Below are 22509 nucleotides of genomic sequence, written 5' to 3'. Positions count from 1 at the left end.
AAATAAATGTTCTCTGCTCTAGATCCATATCACTCACTATCCATTTTGACGGAACACGCGGAAATTCCGGAGCTGCCGTCGAAGCTGGTCACCACACACTTCCAGTCGCCAGCGTCGCAGGACTCCGAGGGCTTGATCTCGATCATATAGACGCCCAGACCGTCTTCTATCAGCTTGTACCGCTCGGCAGTCTCCACCCGTCCGGTCGTGTTGTACCAGCACACGCTCTTGGGCCAGGGAGGCACCACCACTGCGAACGAAAGACAGAGAGGTTGAGAGTGGCAGAGAGATGGGCGGACAAGTTAAGCAATTTTCGCAAACATCACGGAAGAGGGAGCAGTCTTCTCTGCGCTGTCTTCTCTTGCGCCGGGCCGGCTATTAGCGGTTTTGTTTTGATCGCCTTCCGCCGTGTTGATGACCCACCTCAACATCGGCATCCGAGGAATTTCATTCCCCTCGGCCGATCGAGTTCAAGTTTCTAGAGCACATTCTAAAAACAACAAGCGCCGGCGAGAATTCGCGCACAAGAGTGCCCGCGAGAGAAGATAAACAAAAATACTTTGGCAAGCTTCCAGGAGGAGGCGACTCTCTTCTGTGGCCGCGCCGTGCTCTTCATGTAGGTGCTCACCTTGACAGCCCAGAATAATAGTGTCACCGATGCCGACGCTCATGTCCCGCAGTTCGTTTGTGAAGATCGGAGGTGGGGAATTATTGACGACGCTGTGGAAACGCAGGAATGCGGATAAACATGTGTATACCCATGATCCCCCGGAAAGACTCACCTGTCCGCCGGTTTGAGGGAGCCCTCGCGACTGCCTCTGCCCACCACATGCACCTTGGAGCTGGAGTAGGTAACGCCCATGCAGTTGCGCGCCTCACAGGTGTAGGTTCCCAGGCTGGTGGGGTCATCCGCATTCGCTGTCAACGCGAACATATCGCCCGCCTTGATCTCCCGCGAGTCCTTAAACCATCTCAGATGCGGCGTAGGTACTCCCACCACTTTGCACTCCAAGGAGACAGTGCCCTGCTCGGTGAGAACCGCCCGCAGCTCCTCCACAAACTCAGGTGTCTTGTAGGCTTTCGGCACCAGCACATTGAGTGTGGCTAGGCAGGAGTTGCGCCCACCGAAGTTCTCCGCCATCAGCATCCACTGTCCGCCATCCTCCAGGGTTACCGGACTCACCTCCAAGTAGTGGAAGGTGCCCTCGCTGATCTCTGAGATGCGGTCGTTGGCGCACACCCGCCGATCGTTTCTGTACCAGGTGAGCTACGGAACAGACCTCTATAGAACATTTAATTTTCATCTGACGAAGCGCTTCATTACCTTCAAATCTGTTGAGCTCCGGATTTCGGCGAGTAGGCGAGTGCGGGTGCCCACTTTCACGGAGAGGTCGGCAAGGCGGCGGAGAAATACAGGTGGATCTTCGCCTGCTGATCTGTCTTCCACGATGAGCTCCACATGCCTGCGCACCACGTCCTGTCTTTTCGTCCTGGCGAACAGCGTGTAGTGGCCGGCATCCTCCCGCTGCACGTGCTCCACGGCCAGCTGCACGGCGTTGCTGGTGGCCGTAATGCGAAAGCGGTCGGAGTTTTCGATGGGAATCTCATTGCGGGTCCTGGAATGAAATATTTTAAAGTCGACCCCTCACGGAAACTCATAATTTCTTCATAAGATTGATATTGGAGGGACTAAAGTTTGCGAGCTCCGTTCGAAACCTTCGAAGATGATTCACCTTTTCCTGTAAACCGACGAGGCCGAGGAGAGGGCACCGTGAATTTGTTTGTGCTCATTGCACTGGCAGCATTTCGAGCATCCGTTGCCCATGGCGGCTCACCACTACGATCTCCGGCAAAAATAATCCACTTAAAAGCTACCCTATCTTACGGCGATTGTTTCTTTGGATTCTTGGAGGATTCTACAGTTCAATGGACACAATAGCGGCCCGAGAATATGGGTTGTCGGAGACACAGACACTGCCAGAATATTTTCAAAGATGATTCTATAGAAACGGTATTTATTGTACTTCGTATCGGGTCGCGAGGACTGCAATAATTCAAACGCTAGCAAGGCAGTCTAGGAGAAATCTTTACGTTTTTGCTCGTCTTGCCAATTTATTTTTGGCTGCTGCGTGTCTTATGCTAAATACCGCTAATAACTTGTTGTTTCTGTGTCGTTTTCATGTCGCGGTTCGTTTTGATCAAGAATTCTAAAACAGTTTCTTCTGTTGTGTTCGGAGGAAGCTCTGTGTTTATTTATTTGCCTGCTCTCTCGCGGATATTGCCAAACATCTGACCGATAAGCGCAGAGGCGCATTATGTAATTTTCGAATTCTTTCGAAAATGTATTTTTAATGCTTTTTGGGCATTAAATTTAAACGTTTCAACGCAACACAGCCGCCGACGAAATGCTTGACTCTTCGAAAGGAACAGAAACACGACAGACGTCCAAGCGACGCGCAGCAATCCGCGTAATGTGGCTATATTTAGTCGGATTCTATTAATCTTGGCCAGACAAGCCACCATCCACGACTACCAGGTGCAGGTGCCCGATCGACCCGCGGGAATTCTCGCGAAGTTGATTGATTTCCAAACGCAGGAAATTTATTGAGTATACGCCGCGTAGCCGCCCCGATTCCACGCACATATAACGTATACGCAGTGGTGTCTATATGTTATATATAGAACTCTCGTATAAGCGAGCTAGTGCTGCTTTGCTTTTGTGTCCGCCCGCTGGGCAACGGATATGTTGATGTGCCGATCGTCAAAGAGGAACTGCCGCATTTCAAGAGTCCGTGGTCCCACGAGAAAGTCGGAAACGAACCCCCAAAGAGACACCGCGCAGCCGCCGACGCATCCGCTCTCGAGTGAGCAAATCCGGCGGAGGCAGTAGCTGCGGAGCAGTCGTGTACTAATGCGCAGAATGTTTGGCATTATGCACTGCCGTCCGGGTGGAACAAGGCCGGCTGGGTGATTCACAAGACGCGGCCCAAGTGCACAGGTGAGTGTAAAAAAATATGTATTTGACAGGTTCGGTGCTAAATTTTGACTTACCATTCGAATTTGAAGGGCAACAGATCCGGCTCATCCTCCTCGGCGCAGTCGATTTTGACAAAGAAGGTGGCGCGCTCGTTGGGAATACAGCGGATGAGGGAACTGGAGTTCTCGCTGAATGTAATCCGGGGAGGAGGGCGATCGGACCCTGCGTCTTGCCCAGGAGGTGGTTCTGCAGAGTGACGTTAATTATAAGCATGACTAATCTTCTTTATGTTTTCTGGCGTAGAACGCCGTCGTCTCACTAGTAAATAATCATAAATATTTGCGAAAATGTCAAAGATCCCCATGTAGCCACGGGTAGACAAAAATACACGGAACAATGTCAGCCGCAAAGAGGGGAAAGTTTAGGATTTTGAGTATGTTCGAATGAGGGATACCCTTACTTACTGATAATAGGAAAAAGGCATGTTAGTTTATTTAATTTCTATACTATCCAACATACTGTGGATACATTTTATTTAAAACAATTTTTCCTAACCGTATAACACACCAAATGGAACAAGATTGAGCATCATAGTCCTGTCAACTAAATTTGAAACTTCAATCTTGAAATTTGTAGCAAATAGACTTAAAAAAGTTATAAAACTGTGTTCTTGCCCCAGACACATTCATACCCTGCATTATGCACTAAAAATAGTTTTTAAAATTATTCATACGTGCTAACAACAAACATTGTTCGGGAATATCGAATTATTTCCCCCATAGAGTAAGTCCGCATCGAATATAGTTCGAAATAATATTCTGCTTGGGGGACACCCGCAATCGGAAATCACCAGGATACTAAAATATCGACATTAGACCGGCACATATTTCGTGCCGCAGCGTACACAATTATGAAAATTTCTCATGTCCAATTCGCAATTACGTAACCGCACTGGTGTACCAAACGATGCTGAAAAGGGGAGCCAGCCGGGGCTCGGGGCAGTCGGAGCCCGGGACAACTCATAAAAATACACACAAATTTTTCTAGTAATAGGGACCTGACCAGGAACGGGTTGGGAGCAACGGACGCCGGGGGATGGACCCGACACGGCGTATTCCTGGGCACAATGCTTACCCACTGAGCGCGATCTCTCCATGCTTAGGTCTCACTATATAATTAGCCGAAACCGGGCCACTATGGCATGTGCGGGTACGCGGGTACCTTCAGGACTTTCTGTGCGGGATGTACGGGATTAGGGCGCAGAATTATCGGATATTTTTGACTCGGAATAAACCGAGAGTGATTTTGTTTTGTATTTATATTTAGATCACCAAAGCACACAAAAACAACGGCGGAGGAAAGTATTATTTTTCCTGTTTCCGATTCAATAAAACAGAAATTACCGCCTATAATTAGGCAATTTCGCTGGGACACAATGGTTTTAACAAATTTTCTGGTGGAATATATTCACATTTTCGGTTGCAGCAGTGCAGCCGTTATATATTTCTCTTCCAATTCCAAATCAGAATTCGAAATCCACCAGGCACTCGCACACACTCACAGAGAACGACACATTGGTGAACACATAAATGGTTCTATCTATATATAAACGAAATGAACAACACACAGCGTCGACGTCTCGAGGGCGCACCACATCCAGCCGGCACCTCCTGGATCTCCGATCGTTTTTCTCAGACTGAACACACCAGGCAGATCTTCAGGTCCATGCTAGATAATTTTGGATGCCCAGAGAGATTGGGAGAAATTGAGTTGCGGCAAAGATGCGCACAGATCATGGCGCATGATCTTGGGGCCCAAAAAGATTGTGTTCGTCTCTTAAAAAAAACATATGTGGAATACCTTGTGCGGCTCTCTTTAGTAAGTACCACTGTCGACCTGGCCAAGGCTTTTACTTTTTATTCTTATCCTTAGGGCCTAACATTTACACACAAATACACACACGCATAATTAGAAAATATAGTCGACATTTGATCGAAAAATAGTGCTTGCAATATATGTACAATATTGCACATGGATGGGCGCAACAAGCGAAGAACTCCGCTGGCTGTCCTTGTACGTCTTGATTCCTCGTATTGTTAAATCGGATCGGGCACGAACTCTGATTCCATCTCAGACCGAGTAGAAGTGCGGGCTAAACTTTTTCCGGCAGGAGGGTTCCGTGAAGGGCGAGAACCAGGCGAGCGAGAAGCGTCCAAACACAGACTGTATACTTTTGAGGCGCGATTTCTTGGCCCACCGAGCCTCCTCCTTCTTCAGCTGTTCGATTCCCTGTTAAAGAAGAGAGAGGAAGGTGAGCAAGCTGAACATTTCTGTTAAGAGAAAGCGAATCCCCACCGTTTGATCGTTCAGTATTGCCGTCAGCTGAGTGGCCAGCATTATTATGGTGAAAATTCCAAACATAAGCCCCTCGAAGGTGAGAAAGAGCAGCAGAAAAATGGTGGCCGGCGGCGAGTACGGCGAGCAAGTGCGCCAGTCGTTCTTCACACACTCTGCAAACTGGGTAAGCACCAGGAAGAGCGTGTGTACTGAAATCGAGGCAATGTAGAACTAAAAATAGGAGAGGGCGCAATTAACACCATAAACAACATTATAATGACCCCAAACACGTACTGTGAAGAGCACAAAGTACTTCTGGTTATTCTCGCCCACGCAGTTGTTGACCCACGGGCAGTGGTGATCCATCTTTCGGATGCATCGCTGACAGACGGAGCAATGATGTGCCCTGTCCGGTTTGATGCTGCAGCATTTGGGGCACTTGTAGAACATTTGGCCCTCCCGGTAACCCATCTGCTCAATCATCTCCTTGGTGGCGTTGCCACGGGGCACAGCACCCTTGAAACAAAACCAAATTTAGATTTGGATTTAGATTAGCCCGAGTACCTACCGGGTCCGATAGCATTGTGCGTATGTGGGAGGCAAATGCCAAAAAGGCCAATGCCTGGAATATAGCCATGTTTATGGTGCTGAAGACTGTGTAGTTGCTGGGCAGCAGTATGAGCCGCATGACTACGAACTCGGCGAACAGAATGAGGAGCCATGTCATTATGACGCACACGATACCGCAAATGTCCTTGACGCACCAGGTCCTGTTTCCGCAGCAGCGATTGTGATAGTCCACGCCGCCAAATCCTCCAGGCCCGCCATGGGCAGTTGAGAGCGCCGTGTAGGAGTAGTTCATGATGACGAATTAAGAATACAGGTTCATCAATATCCAGATAAGCCCTCCGGACTGCAGACCGTCAGCCAAAGGCTGGCAGATTGATAAAAACCAAGCGAACAAAAAAATAACACTGGAAAAATGCCATTCACTCCGGGGGTGCTTCGAACAACATCTGTCTTTTGCCATCCGCCCGGAACGCTCACAAGGCGCGATAAGTAATGGTGGTTCATTCGATCTATTAGCTTTACACTTAATCCGAGCAATACAATTAAAATACAACAATTACAATAGCCAGGGAATGGGCCTCCTACATATATACATGTTATCCAATATCAGGTCGTTAGGTTTAAGGATTATACGGGCGTCAGCTTGGCCTTCGGTTCCAACAAAGCCCACAGCCCAGCCACGGATGAAATGGCACCCAGGAGGCCAATCGTTCTCGGCGTTAAGCTCGTGTAACCAAGAGCCGTCAGTGGGATAAAGAAATCGCAAGCATTTTTCACCGTGTCCACCATTATGTCCTTGTGGGCCTGCACAATCCCATAGGAGTGCAGGGCTAGTCTTTTCAGATCCTCTTTGGAGTTGATGCTCGCAGGAATGGGGCAGCGAGTAATTCCACCCTTGCAGCCAGACCGATGGAGGTCTAGGACTCGAAGGATTTCGTAGAAGTCCCGGCACAAATTCATGATGATGGAAAAGAGCCAGTACTTGTTGGCAATGCTTGACCAGCGCTTCGCATTCACGGCTGTCAGCCCAGTCCTAGCTAGCCAGAGGAAATGGTCCGCAAACAGAAACAAGGACTGCGACAGCTTGCTCAAAGTTAGAGTCACCCTGATGGTAAGATCCGGATAGTGGATGGTCTTCAGAGTTCCGTAAAACACATCAACGCACTTTCCAAAGCGAAGAACTACAAGATAATAATCAATAGAATTTCAGTACTGCAATTCATGGAGACTTACGCTTCCTAAAGGTGCTGAGAATGTACTCAATCGTCTTAAAATTGTCAACAAGTGCCGGACTAGAGTTGGTGGACTCCAAAGAGTCCCACATGGCCCGCGATGCATACTGGACGAGGCGGGCGATCTTGTCCCTGCCGCCAGCCTGGTTGTTTAACTGCACCAGTCGATCCATACTCATGTTGTGACCGGAGACCGCCGTTATGAAGTGGAGTTAAAGAAAATTCAAATAACAGCCCAATCCAAAATCCAAAGGTCGAAGTTTTGGTCAATCAGCTGTTCCGCAATCGTTGTGAGTGGCAGTGCATGAGCGTCGATTGTTAAGTGATTTTAAAGGGTACACTAAATAGAAACTTTATTTATGGATAAAATGGATTTAGCCTTTTTTTAATATTATTCATAAATAGCTCATTCCTTTATTATTATTCCCGGTTAATCTCAAAACTTTTCAAGATTTGCAACACAGCCACTGCACTCGCCGTCGTTTTCCAACACTTCGATTTTACGAGCACTCGCCACGTAAAAAGTGGTTCGATTTAGGATTTTTTAAATACCTGACATACAATATAAGATTTTACCATGGCCGTAAGTAGGAGCCGCTTGTTAGGGATCTTGGCGATATTTACATTCGCACCAATTTGTCATTGCAGCCCACCCAAAAGGGAAAACAGGGCACCAAAGGGGCCAAGCAAATCGTAGAGGAAAACAAGACGACTCTGGCCTTTTACAGGAACATGGCTATAGGATGTGCCACCACCTCTTTGCTGATAAGTTTTCTAGTCTTCGAGATCACTAAAACAGTTGTGGTGAGTCTGCCAAGGAGTACAATCTTATAACCTTCACTAATACGCAATTACCGATCCTAGTTCATGCATATTCTGGCCCTTTTGATCCTTGGCGGTGCCTACCAGTTTATGTTCTTCATGTCCCGACCGAAGTTCTCAGAAAGCGGGAGTCTTTTGGACTCTGGAAACGATCTGAACATGGAGGGCGGCATAGCAGAGTAAGGGTCTCATGAAGCTCAACGATAAACCTTTGCTCAGATGCGATTCATTTCAGAAATGTGAAGGACCTTATCATTCTAACGTCCGGGACGCTGCTGCTAGCTCTCATCTCCAGCTACTTCTGGCTGGTGCTGCTCCTGGCGCCCCTCCGCGCAGGTTGGATGCTCTGGGGATCGATCATCCAGCCCTGGCTGTCGAGTCGCAACTCCCAGGAAGAGAATCCCGAGGTGGACGAAAAGAAACAGAAGAAGATGGAGCGCAAGATGCGGCGCATGAGATAGAAGCCCCAGGGGGCTCATCCATTAACTTTATGAGATTCTACGTTTATTTGTGTGGGTCCGGTTCTTGGAAGTTGTTAAAGTCCTAATTAAACAGCTCAAGACAAAATACAACCCTCGGTTTTGATTAGTTAAAGCATTTTGTGCGGTTTAATTGCAATGAATTCTCTATGTTGGCGGAAATTCTGTGACCCTTGTCCAAATTTCATTTTATAGTGCATTGTATATATACTTGTGTGTAACATTTAGTCATATATGTGCACCTAATCAACAGGAACAAGTGCAGTGAGAGAATGTAGGATAAGCAAATAATAAAATTAAGCTTTTGCAACAATTTATTCTCTTGTTGTCTAGACAATTGTGAGCATCCAAAACTAAAGTATAAAAAGTATCAAATAATTTTATGCTGAATTCTGCTCGGAGCACAGATTTCACTATATCTAGATTCCAAAACACCCGGGCTACGGGCTCCGAGACACACTCGCACCTCTACAGCAAAAAAAAAGCAACGAGGGCAATAATGGTAACTTGAGAGCTTTAAATGCAGGATAAATGTGGAACGGGGGAAGGGACTGGTCTGGGGAGACACATGCAGGGATGCATCTGCCATCTGGAACGGAGTCGGCAGCCTCCTCGCTGAACGTCGTACATCTGTGCTTAATTACAACAACTTTCGAATATATGATTGAGACATAATAGAATATAACATCGTTTAGTTGTACTGCTCGGGAATGACGTATGAGATGTCGTCCCATGGATGGCGGTACAGGCCCTGCTTCAGTCGCTTCTGGTCCATGTAGTGGCCGATGAAGCCTATGCTACGTCCCAGCACAAACAGCGAGTTGATTGCTCCCACATTGATGTACTCCTGTGCCTCTTCACTGAAATGCAAAACGCGAGAATGAAAAATCGACACACGAAACAAGCTGCCCAGTCAATTTACCTGGTGAAGGATCCACTGTTGCGCAGCATGTCCACGAAGGCGGTGGCTATCACACCATCCACGTTCAATATTAGGTTGGGCTTCTTGTTGGTGGTAATCTTCTCCACCTCCAGAGCGTACTTCAGGAGCGGACACGCAGGGAAGTTCTCCAAGACAAATTCTTTAATGATTTTGACGCGCACATCGGGGTTGTTGATGGACTTGACCCTGTGACCGATACCCAAGATGAGTTTTCCCTCTTTGCGCATTTTGTTTACGAACTCCATGGGATGCAGATTGGTGTCGTACGCTTCCGAGAACTGGCGGGCAGAGCCGTCCAAAGCACCTCCGAATCGATCGCCCTAAAGATAGCTCAGTTACTAAACGATTACTCCTCTCATATGCGAGTTAGAGAACTTACAATGGTCAGCAGACCGCTGACGACGGAGGACACCAGATCCTTGCCGGCGCGAGCGCATACGATGGTGTTGTGTGCTCCGGAAACGGCAGGTCCGTGGTCCGCAGTCACCATCAAGCACATTTCAAAGAACTTGCACACATACGAAGGCAAGCACCGCTGGAACCACAGCAGCGATATGACGCCACCAATACCCACATCTTTGCTGAGAACCTCACTGATGGGCATGCCAGCGTAGATGAGCTCCTGGCCACGTTCGTCGCAGATGGAAGTCATAAACGAAGCCGGCTTTCGGATCAAGCCCAATTCGCGAGCCCAGGAGTAGTCCATAGGCACGGTTGGAGGCGGCACCTCCTCTTTGGGAACCACGCGACCAGTTTTCACCAGCTCACCATACACATGGTGAATGAGCTCTCCCAGCGTGTCGAAAGAGTCGGGAACATATGCTCCGGCATCTCGCAGAGCCTTGTTCTTTGCGGTGGCCGTCTCCCGGTCTGAGTTAGCGCAGGAACCAGCGTGTCCGAACTGCACCTCAGAGGTGAACATGCTGGCACACGTTCCGATGCACCACGCCACCAAGGGTTTGGTGATGCGTCCATCCTTCAAGGCGGCACATACGTCGTACTCCTCCGTGCCACCGACCTCTCCCAGCAATACAATCAGCTTGGTCTCCGGATCAGCCTGGTACCGTAGAATATGGTCCATGAACGTCGATCCTGGATAGCGGTCACCACCAATGGCGATGCCCTCGATAACTCCGTCCGTGGCCTTGGAGATTATATTGTTCAGCTCGTTGGACATGCCGCCGGAACGTGAGACATAGGCCACACTGCCAGGACGGTACAGTTTCGAGTGCAGAATGTTGTCCAGCATGCCGCCAGTGTTTCCGATCTTGAAGCAGCCGGGCTTGACTCCACCCACGGTGGCTGGACCGATTATGGCCACACCCTTCTTGTCGGCCTCAATTATCAGCTTGCGGGTCATGTTCTCGGGGATGCCCTCGGCAATGATGGCCACTGTGCGGATCTGGGGGAACTCGAGGACCTCCAGCGTTGACTCGTAAGCACTGCGCATGGAGGCGAAGTTGACCATAACGTCCACTTCTTTGTGCTTGTGGATGGCGTCGGACATCTTTTTGTACACCGGAATAAGAATCTCCTTGTGACCCCAGTAGTACTTTTGCTTGTGGTCGCCGGTAAAGGGGTAGACCATGGCCACCACAGAGGGTTCACTGCGTCTGTAATCGTAAAATGGAAATATGGTATTCAAAATTGATGAACTTGGAAAATTTTGTCTTAAACTCACCTGCAGATGAAGTCAAAGTCGAGCATAGACTGCACCGCCCGTTGTTGCATGCCCCACACGATCGCCTTGGTGGAGGTGGAGAAGAACTTACGGTTGAGAGATGATCCGTTGCGCTGCGCACCAGACAAGACGCCGTCGACGACGTTATCGCTCTCATCTGCTGAGATAGGTGGTAGTTTAATCGGTTTAGCTGCGCTCGGGCTCAGGGCTATCCCAAATGAACGGAACGAGTCGAGATCGAGATCGAGTTCAAGATGATGATGGAGGAGCAGAGAGCGTGATCAGGACGTGTAGAGATTGACAAACCAGTACGATACACAAACATAGACAACACGAAGAACACGGGGTTATGGGGGATCGGACCAGGAACGTATCAGATCGGTGGCCAAACGAGCATTTCAAATTGGATGTTGGATTTGGTTTTAGTTTTTGATTTTGGTTTTGGTTTGGTGGTTTATGTGGATTTTGATTTAATTTGGATTTGGTTGGTGGTTGGTGAGTGGCGTTGTAGTTGAGGGCGATCAATGCAAACATACAAAATACAGAGAGAGAAAATAGAGAGATCAGATAAATGCACTATTAATGTACTGCAACTGGAGGAAACAAACGGTCGGGGTCTACAGCCAGAATGGATTGGTGATAACCCGGATTAGGTGCATACATTCACATTCTAACGACACTCAGAAACATTCTAGGCCACTCTCGACTTACCGGAACCGGAGCCCAGAGCCTCCGCATCACTGGACGCCTTGAGGTCGGCCTGCGCCTGCTGGCCGCCGGGGAGCAGGAAGTTGGCGGTGGAGAACTCAACGCTGGCCACCTGGGGAATGGGCCGCTTGCCCAGCGCCATGCCGCAGATGGCTGTCATGTGGGTCTCAGGTCCGAAAACGTGCAGCGGAATGCCTAGGGTGGTGCCAAAGTCACGCATCTTGCGCAAGCCCTCCTGGTAGTTGGGGCCGGCGCGACGCACAAAGATGGACACGTTGTGCTCCACCAGCTTGGGCTGGAACTCGCGCAGGGCGGTGATGATACCTGGGGAATGAGTCACGTTAGACTGCTGATAAGATAAGGGCTCGTAAACATGTTTCACCTTGGAAGGTCGCCGCCACATTTGTAAAGTTGGCGATGCCTCCTCCAGTAATGAGGACCTTGCCAGCCGGATGCTTCGGCGAGGAGGTCATCAGGTTGAGAATTGTCTTGGCGTACTCATAGGTCTGCTGTTCAGAGGGCGCCCCACTGTACTCGCCATAGTTGGCCAGCTCAGATGCGCCCCCTAGGTCGCAGATGGTGTCAGAGTAAATAACACTAGCTCCTCCGCCGGCCACCATCGTCCAGATGCGCCCGTTCCGGTTCAGAATCGTTAGCTTAAGCGACGCTCCACTCTTGGCGTCCAGATCTGCAATGTATGCCTCCTCCGGGTACGCATCCCGGCCAAAAGGCGGCGGATAGTCGATTTCTCCCCACTTGGGTCGGCAAATGAAGTCGGCGGTGGAGTCCAACTTGGCCGCCAAATCCAAGATATAGAGATTGTCGGCCGTCACCACAAGAGGATTAATTTCCAAGTAGGTGAAGTACAAATCCACATAGGTGGTGTACAGGGCGCTGATGAACTTGGCAATGCGTTCCTTGACCTTCGCATCCTTGACCTCCACTAGCAGCTTGCTCTTGACGTCGGCCAGGGAGAGAGAGGCGTTGACGGGAATGTCCAACTTTACAGCTTTCGCGTCGACATCTCCAATATCCACGCCGCCCTGGTGATAAAACAGGATGGTGTCCGCGGCGCGATGGGAGTAGATGCACACATACATCTCCTCCGCCTGGGGGACTCAAACGAGATTAGCACTTTTGTCAGGCAGTTCCGACGTCAATCAACAACTCACATCGGTATGTGGCACAAATGGCTCGATGATGAAGTTGCGCAGCTTTCCCACGGCATTGCCGATCTTCTGGTCCTTGTTGAGACGCTCTCCAATCCACTGCTTCACCTGCTCAAAGTTCTTCTTGACACCTATCAGGCCCAGCTTGCCTCGGCGCTTGATCAGTTGATCGGGCTTGACCACCAGCGGCTGCAAAGAAATTGAAGGGTCAGCCGATAATTAATAATTCGGAAATACGAAGGGATTGGTTCTTTTATTTTGATTCAGAGTGGAGAATCAATGTTTAAATCGTACAAGGCATTTCGCTCAATAATCGGATTAGTTTTGGAAAAGATGTAGCCATCGCAGTGCATTTTTCTAAAATTCGAAGGGGCTCTTTCAGAAAATTTGACAAAAAATCAAAAAAATAATGTTTTCCTAGATTTTAATGAGGATTGACGTAGAATCGATCTACTAATCGATTTCCGCTTAAGAATCTGATGAGTTTTGGCGATGATATAGCCATCGCAGTGACCCATGCGGTCCTCCCCATGCATTTTAAAATAAATTTAAATGGGTCATTCAGAAAATGTAACGAAAAAATTAAAAAAAAAATCTATTTCCAGATTTTGATGCAGATTGGTGGAGAATCGATCTACAACTCATTCAAGGTATTCCCTTCAAGAATAGGATAAGTTTTAGCGAATATATGATCATCGCAGTGGATCCTACAGTCCTCCCCAGGCATTCCTACAAATTTGCAATACAAAAATTTGAAAAAAGTGTCTTTGTATAGTTTTCTTTAGTCTGAAACCTATAGATTTTGAAATTAGAACATATTTTGCGTAGGAACAGACCGACGGACGTGCTTATAGCGTCTCCAGATCAAGATTATTTGTGCAGTTTACTGCGTAGAGTCGGAGATGCTTCGGACAAACTTGAAACAAACTCTTCAAGGGTATTCAACAACACAATATCAATGAACTTGAGCCGGTTCGAATCCAAGCTCCCAACAGATCAGTCAGCAAGATCAGACGATAGCGCCAGGGGTCGTTCATCGGGTTTGCGGGACTGCGTCATTGTCAATGACAGTGACAGTGCCCGTACGCGCAAGCGAACCCGAACTCAGACTCGTCTTTGCACTTGTACCTCCACAAGCAAGCAGATACGAGATACGAGATGCTTATTAGAAGATCGTACGAGTGTAAATTGAACAAACACAGCGCGCGGGTACAGAATGTCATCCGAGCTGTCAGGCGATCAACTTTGTAGTGTAATTATAGCCCGTAGACCCTCGGGTGTGCCATTAAAGTGTTTACCTTAGGCCTAATCTCGGTGTTTACCCGCCACCAGGTGGGGATAGAGCACCTTTATCAAGGGAATTCTACCGAAAAGATAGTCCACGTCCTCACGACAAGTGTTTGCGAAGAAAAAATTCCCACGGTTGAAAATTCTAAAAAAAATGCTATCAAAACCAAAAGATCGCACTCAAAGTTTCCACGATCGATTGGAAGGTCGGGCTGAGATAGTTGCGTGATGGAGAGTTCCAATCTCCACGCCGGCCTATCGTGCTGGCAAATGAGGTGAGCTGCCTCGGCTGATATGTCGCCGGATAGCCAATCAACACGACGACCACGCCACGCCACGCGACCTACAGCTGGGAACAGTCACAGCCGGCTATCTAACAGCCGATACCCTTAATCTGGGGATCGGATCGGAATCGTACGCCCCCGCCTATCAGTCTAGTCTGGTGCAGCCTCTATGGAATCGAATCACTCGTTGAAGTGGCGCCCAAATCGTGCTTATCAGTGGACGGCGGCTTAGTCATCCACCGGCGGCGTGCTGACCGCGCTCTGCACGAAGCGGAGATCCAGTGAGCGGCGGCGGGGTCAAGTTCAATGACAAGCCAAGCATTTGTTTCTGGTGCTCTAATTTCTGTGTCAGCGCTGATCGGCTGATTCGCAATCTGCGACTGTTGTGGGTTCCGGGGCTATTTTTAAGTAGCACTCACCGTGGTTAGCAGCCAGGGATGGTCGACGCTGAGTTTCGACCAGTCTGTGGTGGCGTTGACTGTTGCGAAGCGGCAGGTGGCGGCTCCAGCGCCGTGCAGGGAGAGATGACGGTTCAGGATGTCCTTACCGGAGGCCTCCGTGATTGCTTTCGCCGACATGGTGAAACTCTAGGTAGAGAGAGGAGACATCAATACGACATAATGGATTGATAGTATACATATAGTGATCGGTAATCGGTGGGGAGAGAAATATGTATATAGACCAGGCGCGTACGCGTTTGACTTTGCCTGTACTTTCAAACTTTGATTTATTTACTTAGAATTGATTAGAGACAAGCGAGTGCGCGCTTCGAGCGTATACAGGTGCAGTAGGTAGTGGGCTTGGGCTTGGTTTCGAGTTCCGTCCACCTGGGAGCTCGTGTGCTGGGGCGGGAGAAGAATTTTCGGTGACCTGCACGCCTTCGGGTCTGAAGTAAACTAAAAGCGAATACGAGCCAGTACCAGCCATGAAACATGAAAGGGAATCACTGCTGCAGGTGTTCCCTACTTCGGTGATTTCGATTTCGGTTTCGGTTTCGGTTTTCGGGAGGCCTCGGCTTTCAGACTTTCGGCTTCTCTCGATTTTCGGGTTCTCTCGATTCTCGGCAAGATTGGGGAGACAACAACAGGCACCGTTAGCCGATATCTCTGCCACTGGTCCATTAAGTAGGGGAACTTCTTTCTCGACGGAACCGGTTATCAATGCAACGGCCCTTGGCCAGTTAGGTTCAGATCGGCTGATGAACTTTCTCCCAAATCTGTGCCCTGCGTGGCCCAAGAGCCGAAAAATACAGGCTTAGAACACAGGCACTATCCAAGTCTTCCAAATACACCTATGTAGTTTAGCAACAACAGCAGTGACTTTGCAAGTACGGAAGGCGCCTAATGCCTAATGGCTAATTTACATTAGGAAGCGAAGTTCACGCCCGTTGGAGCAGAGTAGCCCCAAGTGACGCTTGTCGCTCGAGTATGGAAATTGGCTTGGCTGCCTGGCCCGGGCCCGGTCCCGGGTTTGGTGAAACTTAATTTGTTGCTGGGCGAATGTTTTGTAAGCGGAGAAAGTTGGCAAAATCAATAGGGCAGTTGCATCACCGCCTACAGGCCAGGTCACTACTGCTTCCCGCAAGCCTTGCTTCTTTCCCTGCTTTGCAGATCTGCAAATGAATGTTTCTGCAAGATTTGGATGAATACATGTATTTGTACATCGTATGAGTTCCTGCGTACTAGAACCCAGCCTAGAGATCACCGCGACACCGCAGTTTCCCCTCTGACAGTGCGTCGACTCCACCCCGTGGGAGTCGCAACTAGGGGATGATCCTCGGGGCCTGGAAACTCACTCTATTTGTCCAGTGACTGCTAATAAACACGTAAACGAAACCGAACTGCAACTTTCTTTACTTTTTGTTTCTTCCAAACCTATCGATGGCGGTAGTGATGGACCCAGGCCGATAGGCAGAGCGCAGCACTGCCACCGCCTGGAAACCCATCTGTCTGGCTACACTGATAAGCAAATGCCTTTTGGCCTGCAACGACATTGGATAATATCGCACTCGAATTCCACGGATTCCTTGAATTCCAGGGATCCTACGAGAGGCGCCAGCTCAACTGGACTGTAAGCGGGTCCGAATCACACAGCTGCCATGGCCATCCAGACTACCCGGCGGCGCGCAACGCCACTTCTACTTTTCATCCTAAACCCCCTGTTTGTTCTCCTGCTCGCTTTGGGAGCCGCCTGCAGCGAGAAGGTGCTACAGGAGGCCGCTTTTATTGGTCTGCAGGAACCAGCAGCCTCCCGCGAGCTGGGGGAACTGCTCCAGGACTTGCGCCTGATGCCGCCGCGCCTGGACTTTGGAACCTGGTCGGTGGGCCAAGCCCGATCTCAAACCGTGACGCTGTTCAACCAGCATGCAAACCGAACGCTGCAGATTAATGCCGTGGTCGGACCAAATCCTGCATTCTATAGCAGTTTTCCGGGCACGCGGGAGGTGGCGCCCAAGGGAAACACAACGTTTACCGTCGTCTTCCTGCCGCGACAGCTGGGTGCCATTGCCGGCGACCTTCACGTCCACACATCCTTCGGTCAAGCCGAACTGGCGGTGCAGGGCGAGGGCAGCGAGTGCCCCTACCGCCTCAAGCCACTGGTGGGGATCAAAGCGCCTATGAACTCCACGCTAACGCCAGAGATTCATATGTACAATCCGCACGAGAGGCCGCTCCAGATCCTGGAAGTGAGTACTTGGAATTGCGTACAGAAACAAGCTCTTACCCTTCCCGTTCTATAGATTTACAGCAGCGGCGGCGAATTCCAGTTGGAGTTGCCAAGCGGGGGCTCTGAAGGCCCACAAAATCTCTGGGAGATTCCTCCGTACACAATGAAGCCGGTTATCCGGATCTCATTCCACGGGCGCACCGCAGGAAATCACAGCGCCTATATCCGCATCAAGATCGCCGAACAGGAATTAGACTTGGGGCAAGAGAACGTCCTAGTGATTCCCGTGGAGTTCGAGATCTTGCCTCGCCACTCTGTCTACGCTAGGAATCCCCTGGCCGACCTCGGGCGAATCGCGAAGCTAAACACTCCGAACGTCCTGCGCTATAAGCTGGATATAGTCAACGATCAGAACCACACGCTCTTTGGCAGCTATCTGCGCCAGGTGGCCGGGCTGATGTTCAATGCCAGCAGCTCGACCATCGAACTGGATCCGCAGTTATTCGAAAGCAGCGACTCCGTCAACGATATACTCGTGGTTGGAGCTCAGGACGTCGAAGACCAGTCCTTCACTGTCGTTGTGAGGGCGGAGATCTTTCAGGGCGGCTTGTCCTACGACGGCAATGTAACCAGGTTTCTGACCAGCTTACCGGATGGCGAGGAGGGGCCGACGCTGGAAACCAACCGCTCCCTCGTGGTGACAAACCAGTTTCTGCTGCCGCTCATCCTGTTCAACATAAGTTTCAGCAAACCCATCGATGGATCCATTCTGGAGGTACTCCAGGCCGTTGAGCCCCCACTGCTACTTAAGCCAGGAGACTCCCTCGAGCTGCTCCGACTGAACCTGCTGAACAGCCAGGTGGGATTCGAATCGTTCATCAGAATACACACGAACGTTACCACGATCGAGCTGCCATTGGTCTCCTGCACCGGCCGCCTGCACGTGAGCACTCAGCCATTTGTCCTCAAGATACCGCCGGACAATAAGGAGGCGCCGTACAACACGGACTTGGATCTGGGCACTGTGCCATTTGCCGAAATGTCGCGGTACGGATATGTGGTCTTGCGCAACGACAACCCAGTACCGGTGAAGATCAACAACTGGTACTTCAAGCAGCCGAAAATGGTGTATTCGACAGGCGTCTTTCTAGGCTGCCTATCTCCGGAAGATCACTTCACCGAAGATTTAAGTAGTGGCCGGAACGAGAGCAGCCGCTGGCTGCACACGTGCTCGGAGCTGAGTCCGGGCTCCAGTGTCGTCATTAAGGTGGCTGTTCAAACATACGACGCGGATCCCAGCTCCGGAACGCTCAAAGTTTGGACGCCTTACGAGGTGGTTCGTGTGCGCGTTCGGTTTGCAGCTTCGGTGGGCCAACTGGAGATCGAGCAGGAGCACCTTGGCTTTAAGAGCTGCTTTCCGGGCAGGATTTGCACGGGATTGCTGAGCATACGCTCTACCTTCACGCACCCAGTGCACGTCACCAGTGTCTCCTTCGCCCAGTCTGCCGGCCTGCGCTTCAAGGACTTCAACGCCAAAGGAACCACAATAGCCCCGCAGACTCTCACTAAAGTGGGGCGCATCTACTTCGAGGCAGCGGCTATGTGCCGGAATCAGTGCTACATCAGAGAGTCCACGAACGAGCAGGCAGTCTTTCCCGGAGTGCCAGGCGGCTCGGAGGCCATCGTGGCCGAGAGCATCAACAATAATCTGCTATACGACGGAGTAGAGCTGCGCCAGCGCACAGAGCTCTTCCGGCAGCTGCGCCGCCAGTTGGCTGCCATGTCTTTAACTCTTCATACCGAAGAGTTGCCTCCGTTGGAGCTGGACTTTTCTATCACCATCGAGTGGCCCAAGCTGGTGCAGTTCCAGCCCATTCCCCCCACGCCCGCTATCGAGGTGGGCCAGGTGCAGCGCCAGTGGATCACGCTGACGAATCCCGCACAGCACCCCATCTTGATCGACTACTTCCTGTCGGATCCGGCCTTCGCCCGACGCACACAACTGTCACTGCCGCACGAGGTGATCGATGTGAGCTCCACCACGTGCTACCTTACGGACAAAAACGTCTTTTCCTTGCCTGAGCCGGGAGCTCCGATCCTTCTTCAAGGCGGGGCATCCTTGACCATACCCATAACCTTCACGGCCCAGGTGGCGGAGAAGTACTGCACGCTGCTGCACGTGAGGAGCAACCTGACCCTGTACGAAGCTGTGTGGTTGCAGGCCAAGGCAGTGCAGTCCCAGTTTCGCTTTGGAAACCGTCGTCCTGGCTCTACCACACCCCTGCTCTTCGAACTAGGCACGGATCAGTTTAGGGGCTGTGAAGGTGCCGGAAGAGCTGGCACAGTGGTGGCCACCCGCAGCTTTACGGCAAGAAACTCCGGGGTGATTCCCATGAGGATCGAGGGATTCTTGATTGGAAACCTTCCCTGCGAAGACTTCGGGTTCAAGGTCATGGACTGCGAGGGCTTCGATCTGGGCGAGAACGACACCAAGAAGGTGGAAATCTCCTTCAGCTCCGACTTTACTGCCTCGCGAGTGAAGCGCTCCATAACCCTGCTGACGAACCTCACGTACGACATCAGCTATCTACTTCTGGTGCAGATGCCGGCCGAAAGCGTGGAACTGTGTGCCTCCCAGCTGGCGAGGCCCCGATGGGAGTCCTCCCTGAAAAACGCCGCTCTCGTAGTGCTTCTGGCCAGCTTCGGCCTGGTCCTGGTGGCGGCCGTGTTTGATGCCAAGGCCATACTGACACAGCAAAGTGCCTACGACGCAGCCAGGCACAAGGGTCCTGTCCAGCCCACATTCAATCTAAGGAACATAGTGAAGCAGCAGGTCGAGGAGGCGGCGGAGAAGACGACGGATCCCGTGCACCATCACAAGGTCAAAAATGGCCAGCTTAAGGAGCTTCGAAAGCGGAATGGAGTTCCGACGGCGCCCTCGAAAAAGGCAAAGTCGTCGTGGTCGCCCTGGAACATGGACGTGAACTCGATAAGCAGGCACTTGCAGAAAACGAAGCCAAAGCCCTCTACTCCACCTAGCACCCAGCCAGAGGTGAGATCCGGTAAGAAATCCTCGACCCCCTCACCGCAAGCGGCACCAGCTACAGTATCGGCTTTTGTGCGTCCGCAAAAGAAGGTCAAACCGACTTCTGTTGTGCCGCCAGTAGTACAGCCAGTGACACCCAAGCCCAAACCAGAACCTCCACTCCCCGTTGTAGAGGCTAAGCCAAGTCCTCCGCAGCGCGACAACACATCACCAAAGCCAGCGATTAAGTCCATAGAGCCGCAGCCGCGGGTACTCAAGGAGCAGAATGGTTCGGCAAAGAAAGTGGGAAAGACCCCGGGAAGGGAAAGGGAGCGGGAGCGGCGTAAGGAACAAAAGCTAATGAATGGCACCGGGGGAGCTAAGAAGCCCGAAAAGAAACAGCGCCAGAAGTTAAACTTTTACCAGACCACTGCTTCGAGCGCTTCTCCGCCAGCGTCGCCGAATGACATAAAGTTCATCACCTCGGTATGGGAAACCAGCAGTTCCGTGTCCTTTAGTCCGTTAGAGTCCTTTAGCGATGTGCTCCAAAAAAAACAGTTTTCCGCCTCAAATAACGGCATGAACTGGAGCCAGCCCGTATCTTCCAGTGATCTCGGCCCGATCGGGGATAGTAGAAAGACTGCAACACCGCCGGCGACCGCATCTATGTGGGAGCCTCTTTCCGCGACGGCCAGTAATTCGGTGTTCGCCAACGGAGAGGTGGACCTGCCCAAAGGAGACGGTAGGTGAATTAGGTCCCCCTATAGCTTCGAAACTAACTTTTTTCAACGCTTCAGCTTTATACGAACACCGACAGCGGCAGCAGTGGGAACGCAGTAGGCTCGTAATGGAACAGCAGATGCTCCTCCAGCAGGACCAGCAGTTGGAGCTGCAGCCACAGGAGCTGGTTGCCAATATAGAGACAAATAGCTGGGCCAGTCCCTGGTCGCCGCTAGGCTATGCTGCCTGGCCGGAGGCTACACCAAACATGGGTGTAATGCGTCCTCCGCCGGGCCTGGAGGCCAGACCTCTGTTGACAACGCAGCACAACCTCGCACAAGATGAAGAGACAGATCCCAGGTTCAGCGCTGTGAGACAAGAGAGCTTGCCCACGCAGTACGATCCCTTCACCTCGCCCAGCTCCATCTGGTCAGACACCTGGCGACAGTCGTCAAAGCGTAACAACCACATTGATTGAAGGGAGGGAGGAGGATGGGGACAAGCTCACTGATCAAACTGAATCAACCAAATGAAATTCTTAGCACTTAGGCACCTAGGATACGCGACAAGGAAGGATACGAACGCAGAATGATCTTTTTCACTTCGACTTTTTGACTAATAAAACGCAAAGCTAAATGACTTTTATATCGATCTTTGTTCATGCTTTTTGTTTCCAGTCATTTATAAAATCATCTACTTTTCCTTGTACGTAATGATGCCCTTCTCGATGAGGTCCGGAATCTCCACGGCCAGCCAAGGGGCGAGCTAAGGAAGAAAAAATGAGTAAACGCATCAATGGGTTGCTCTCCACTTACTCCTAGCGCCATCGCATGAGCGATTCCGAACTTGGGAACGTTTCTCGCCCACAGCGGCTTGAAGTGGTCTGTCAGGCAGATCTTGCCTCCCCGGTACATTTTCGCCGTTTTCCCGTCCAGCTCCGGCAGAGCGATCTCCGGAGCCGTGGTCGGATACGTCACTGGAATGTCAAACTCAACATCGAATTCGTATCGGAGGAGTTCGTGCATGTACCAGCACTTGCCGAACCACTTTGTGCCCTCCTTGTTGGACTCCAGCCGGAACCAGTCACTGCCCGACTGTTTGTTGTTCTCGACATACTAAAAGTACTTCGTTAGAAGGATGTGCCTGGTAAGGTGTGTGACATACCTTGATGAGAGACTGGTACTCCTCTTTCAGTCGCTGCACCCAAACATCCTTCTCGCGGGGTCCTGCGCGTATTTGCAGGAGGGGAATGTTGCTGAGTGTCTTCCGGGTGCTGTCGTCAACCATTTCGTCCTGATTTTTGTCGGGTTCAAGGAAAACCAAAGGAAAATGCAAAGCGTTGACACGTTCGCAGTTGTGGTGTCGAAAGGTATGCAACAGCTGGGTTTAGGCAGGGGCGTAGTCAGAAAGTTTCCACGGGGTGACTATACATATCAGCGGAATATTGAACATTATTGGGAGTAGCGCTTTGCTAGAAGTCTTAAAAAGATTTACTTATTGAACAATATTTAAAGTCTCATTTCCCAATACCCGTAGGCTAATAACAAAGTGACAATAATAACAAAGCTAACAAAGTAAGTACCTATTCGATTATTCACATGTACCTAT

General features: G+C 50.5%; 7 protein-coding genes across 22 annotated transcripts in view; 2 read left to right on the top strand and 5 right to left on the bottom strand.

Moving 5' to 3' along the window:
• The window catches only part of LOC6496176 (myosin light chain kinase, smooth muscle), a 40686-nt gene extending 36489 nt beyond the window's left edge, over window positions 1–4197 (bottom strand). For 12 of the 13 annotated variants that reach the window (XM_032450137.2, XM_032450145.2, XM_032450146.2 and 9 more), the window contains exons 1-6: window positions 4112–4197; window positions 3052–3223; window positions 1325–1616; window positions 783–1267; window positions 629–720; window positions 38–250 (exon numbers count right to left, since the gene is read on the bottom strand). In XM_032450137.2, the coding sequence (XP_032306028.1) occupies window positions 38–250; window positions 629–720; window positions 783–1267; window positions 1325–1616; window positions 3052–3223; window positions 4112–4133 (1276 nt within the window). In that variant the 5' untranslated portion in view covers window positions 4134–4197. Of the gene's footprint in view, window positions 1–37; window positions 251–628; window positions 721–782; window positions 1268–1324; window positions 1617–1733; window positions 2053–3051; window positions 3224–4111 lie in introns of those variants that run through there. The other variant, XM_032450139.2, reaches the window with a different exon arrangement.
• Window positions 4198–4834: 637 nt separating this feature from the next.
• On the bottom strand, window positions 4835–6311 carry LOC6496173 (palmitoyltransferase ZDHHC3). Its single transcript, XM_001960336.4, has 4 exons — window positions 5883–6311; window positions 5609–5830; window positions 5333–5545; window positions 4835–5266 (listed from the first exon to the last, which is right to left on the bottom strand). The coding sequence occupies exons 1-4, from the start codon at window positions 6174–6176 to the stop codon at window positions 5108–5110; spliced, it is 888 nt and encodes a 295-aa protein (XP_001960372.1). The 5' UTR covers window positions 6177–6311; the 3' UTR covers window positions 4835–5107.
• A 63-nt stretch (window positions 6312–6374) lies between these two features.
• Window positions 6375–7459, bottom strand: LOC6496172 (peroxisomal membrane protein 11B). The gene is made up of 2 exons (XM_001960335.4): window positions 7118–7459; window positions 6375–7065 (listed from the first exon to the last, which is right to left on the bottom strand). Exons 1-2 carry the CDS (start codon window positions 7293–7295, stop codon window positions 6512–6514), a joined length of 732 nt encoding a protein of 243 aa, XP_001960371.1. The 5' UTR covers window positions 7296–7459; the 3' UTR covers window positions 6375–6511.
• Window positions 7460–7567: 108 nt separating this feature from the next.
• On the top strand, window positions 7568–8510 carry LOC6494416 (transmembrane protein 208). The gene is made up of 4 exons (XM_001960334.4): window positions 7568–7699; window positions 7765–7920; window positions 7981–8117; window positions 8174–8510. The coding sequence occupies exons 1-4, from the start codon at window positions 7694–7696 to the stop codon at window positions 8397–8399; spliced, it is 525 nt and encodes a 174-aa protein (XP_001960370.1). The 5' UTR covers window positions 7568–7693; the 3' UTR covers window positions 8400–8510.
• A 203-nt stretch (window positions 8511–8713) lies between these two features.
• On the bottom strand, window positions 8714–16410 carry LOC6496171 (ATP-citrate synthase). Of its 4 annotated transcripts, none has more exons than XM_014908161.3 (9): window positions 16285–16410; window positions 14909–15076; window positions 12922–13107; window positions 12132–12858; window positions 11753–12073; window positions 11042–11249; window positions 9740–10973; window positions 9340–9680; window positions 8714–9277 (listed from the first exon to the last, which is right to left on the bottom strand). In XM_014908161.3, exons 2-9 carry the CDS (start codon window positions 15065–15067, stop codon window positions 9109–9111), a joined length of 3345 nt encoding a protein of 1114 aa, XP_014763647.1. In that variant the 5' UTR covers window positions 15068–15076; window positions 16285–16410; the 3' UTR covers window positions 8714–9108. The 4 variants fall into 4 exon arrangements, with proteins under 4 accessions (XP_014763647.1, XP_014763646.1, XP_014763645.1 ...); XM_014908160.3 differs by lacking the exon at window positions 16285–16410 and adding an exon at window positions 15225–15393; XM_014908159.3 differs by lacking the exon at window positions 16285–16410 and adding an exon at window positions 15225–15393 and having other exon boundaries at window positions 11042–11201.
• Window positions 16411–16448: 38 nt separating this feature from the next.
• Window positions 16449–21546, top strand: LOC6494417 (transmembrane protein 131 homolog). The gene is made up of 3 exons (XM_001960332.4): window positions 16449–17175; window positions 17230–20923; window positions 20979–21546. The coding sequence occupies exons 1-3, from the start codon at window positions 16588–16590 to the stop codon at window positions 21377–21379; spliced, it is 4683 nt and encodes a 1560-aa protein (XP_001960368.1). The 5' UTR covers window positions 16449–16587; the 3' UTR covers window positions 21380–21546.
• Window positions 21538–22497, bottom strand: LOC6496170 (ubiquitin-fold modifier-conjugating enzyme 1). The gene is made up of 3 exons (XM_001960331.4): window positions 22066–22497; window positions 21717–22016; window positions 21538–21666 (listed from the first exon to the last, which is right to left on the bottom strand). The coding sequence occupies exons 1-3, from the start codon at window positions 22186–22188 to the stop codon at window positions 21595–21597; spliced, it is 495 nt and encodes a 164-aa protein (XP_001960367.1). The 5' UTR covers window positions 22189–22497; the 3' UTR covers window positions 21538–21594.
• Between the last annotated feature and the right edge of the window lie 12 nt (window positions 22498–22509).

The sequence above is a fragment of the Drosophila ananassae genome, chromosome 3L (genome assembly GCF_017639315.1).
Source record: "Drosophila ananassae strain 14024-0371.13 chromosome 3L, ASM1763931v2, whole genome shotgun sequence".
Taxonomy (NCBI): Eukaryota; Metazoa; Arthropoda; class Insecta; order Diptera; family Drosophilidae; genus Drosophila; species Drosophila ananassae.
The sequence above is the reverse complement of the archived record's forward strand: the minus strand, read 5'-3'. Positions and strand labels throughout refer to the sequence as shown.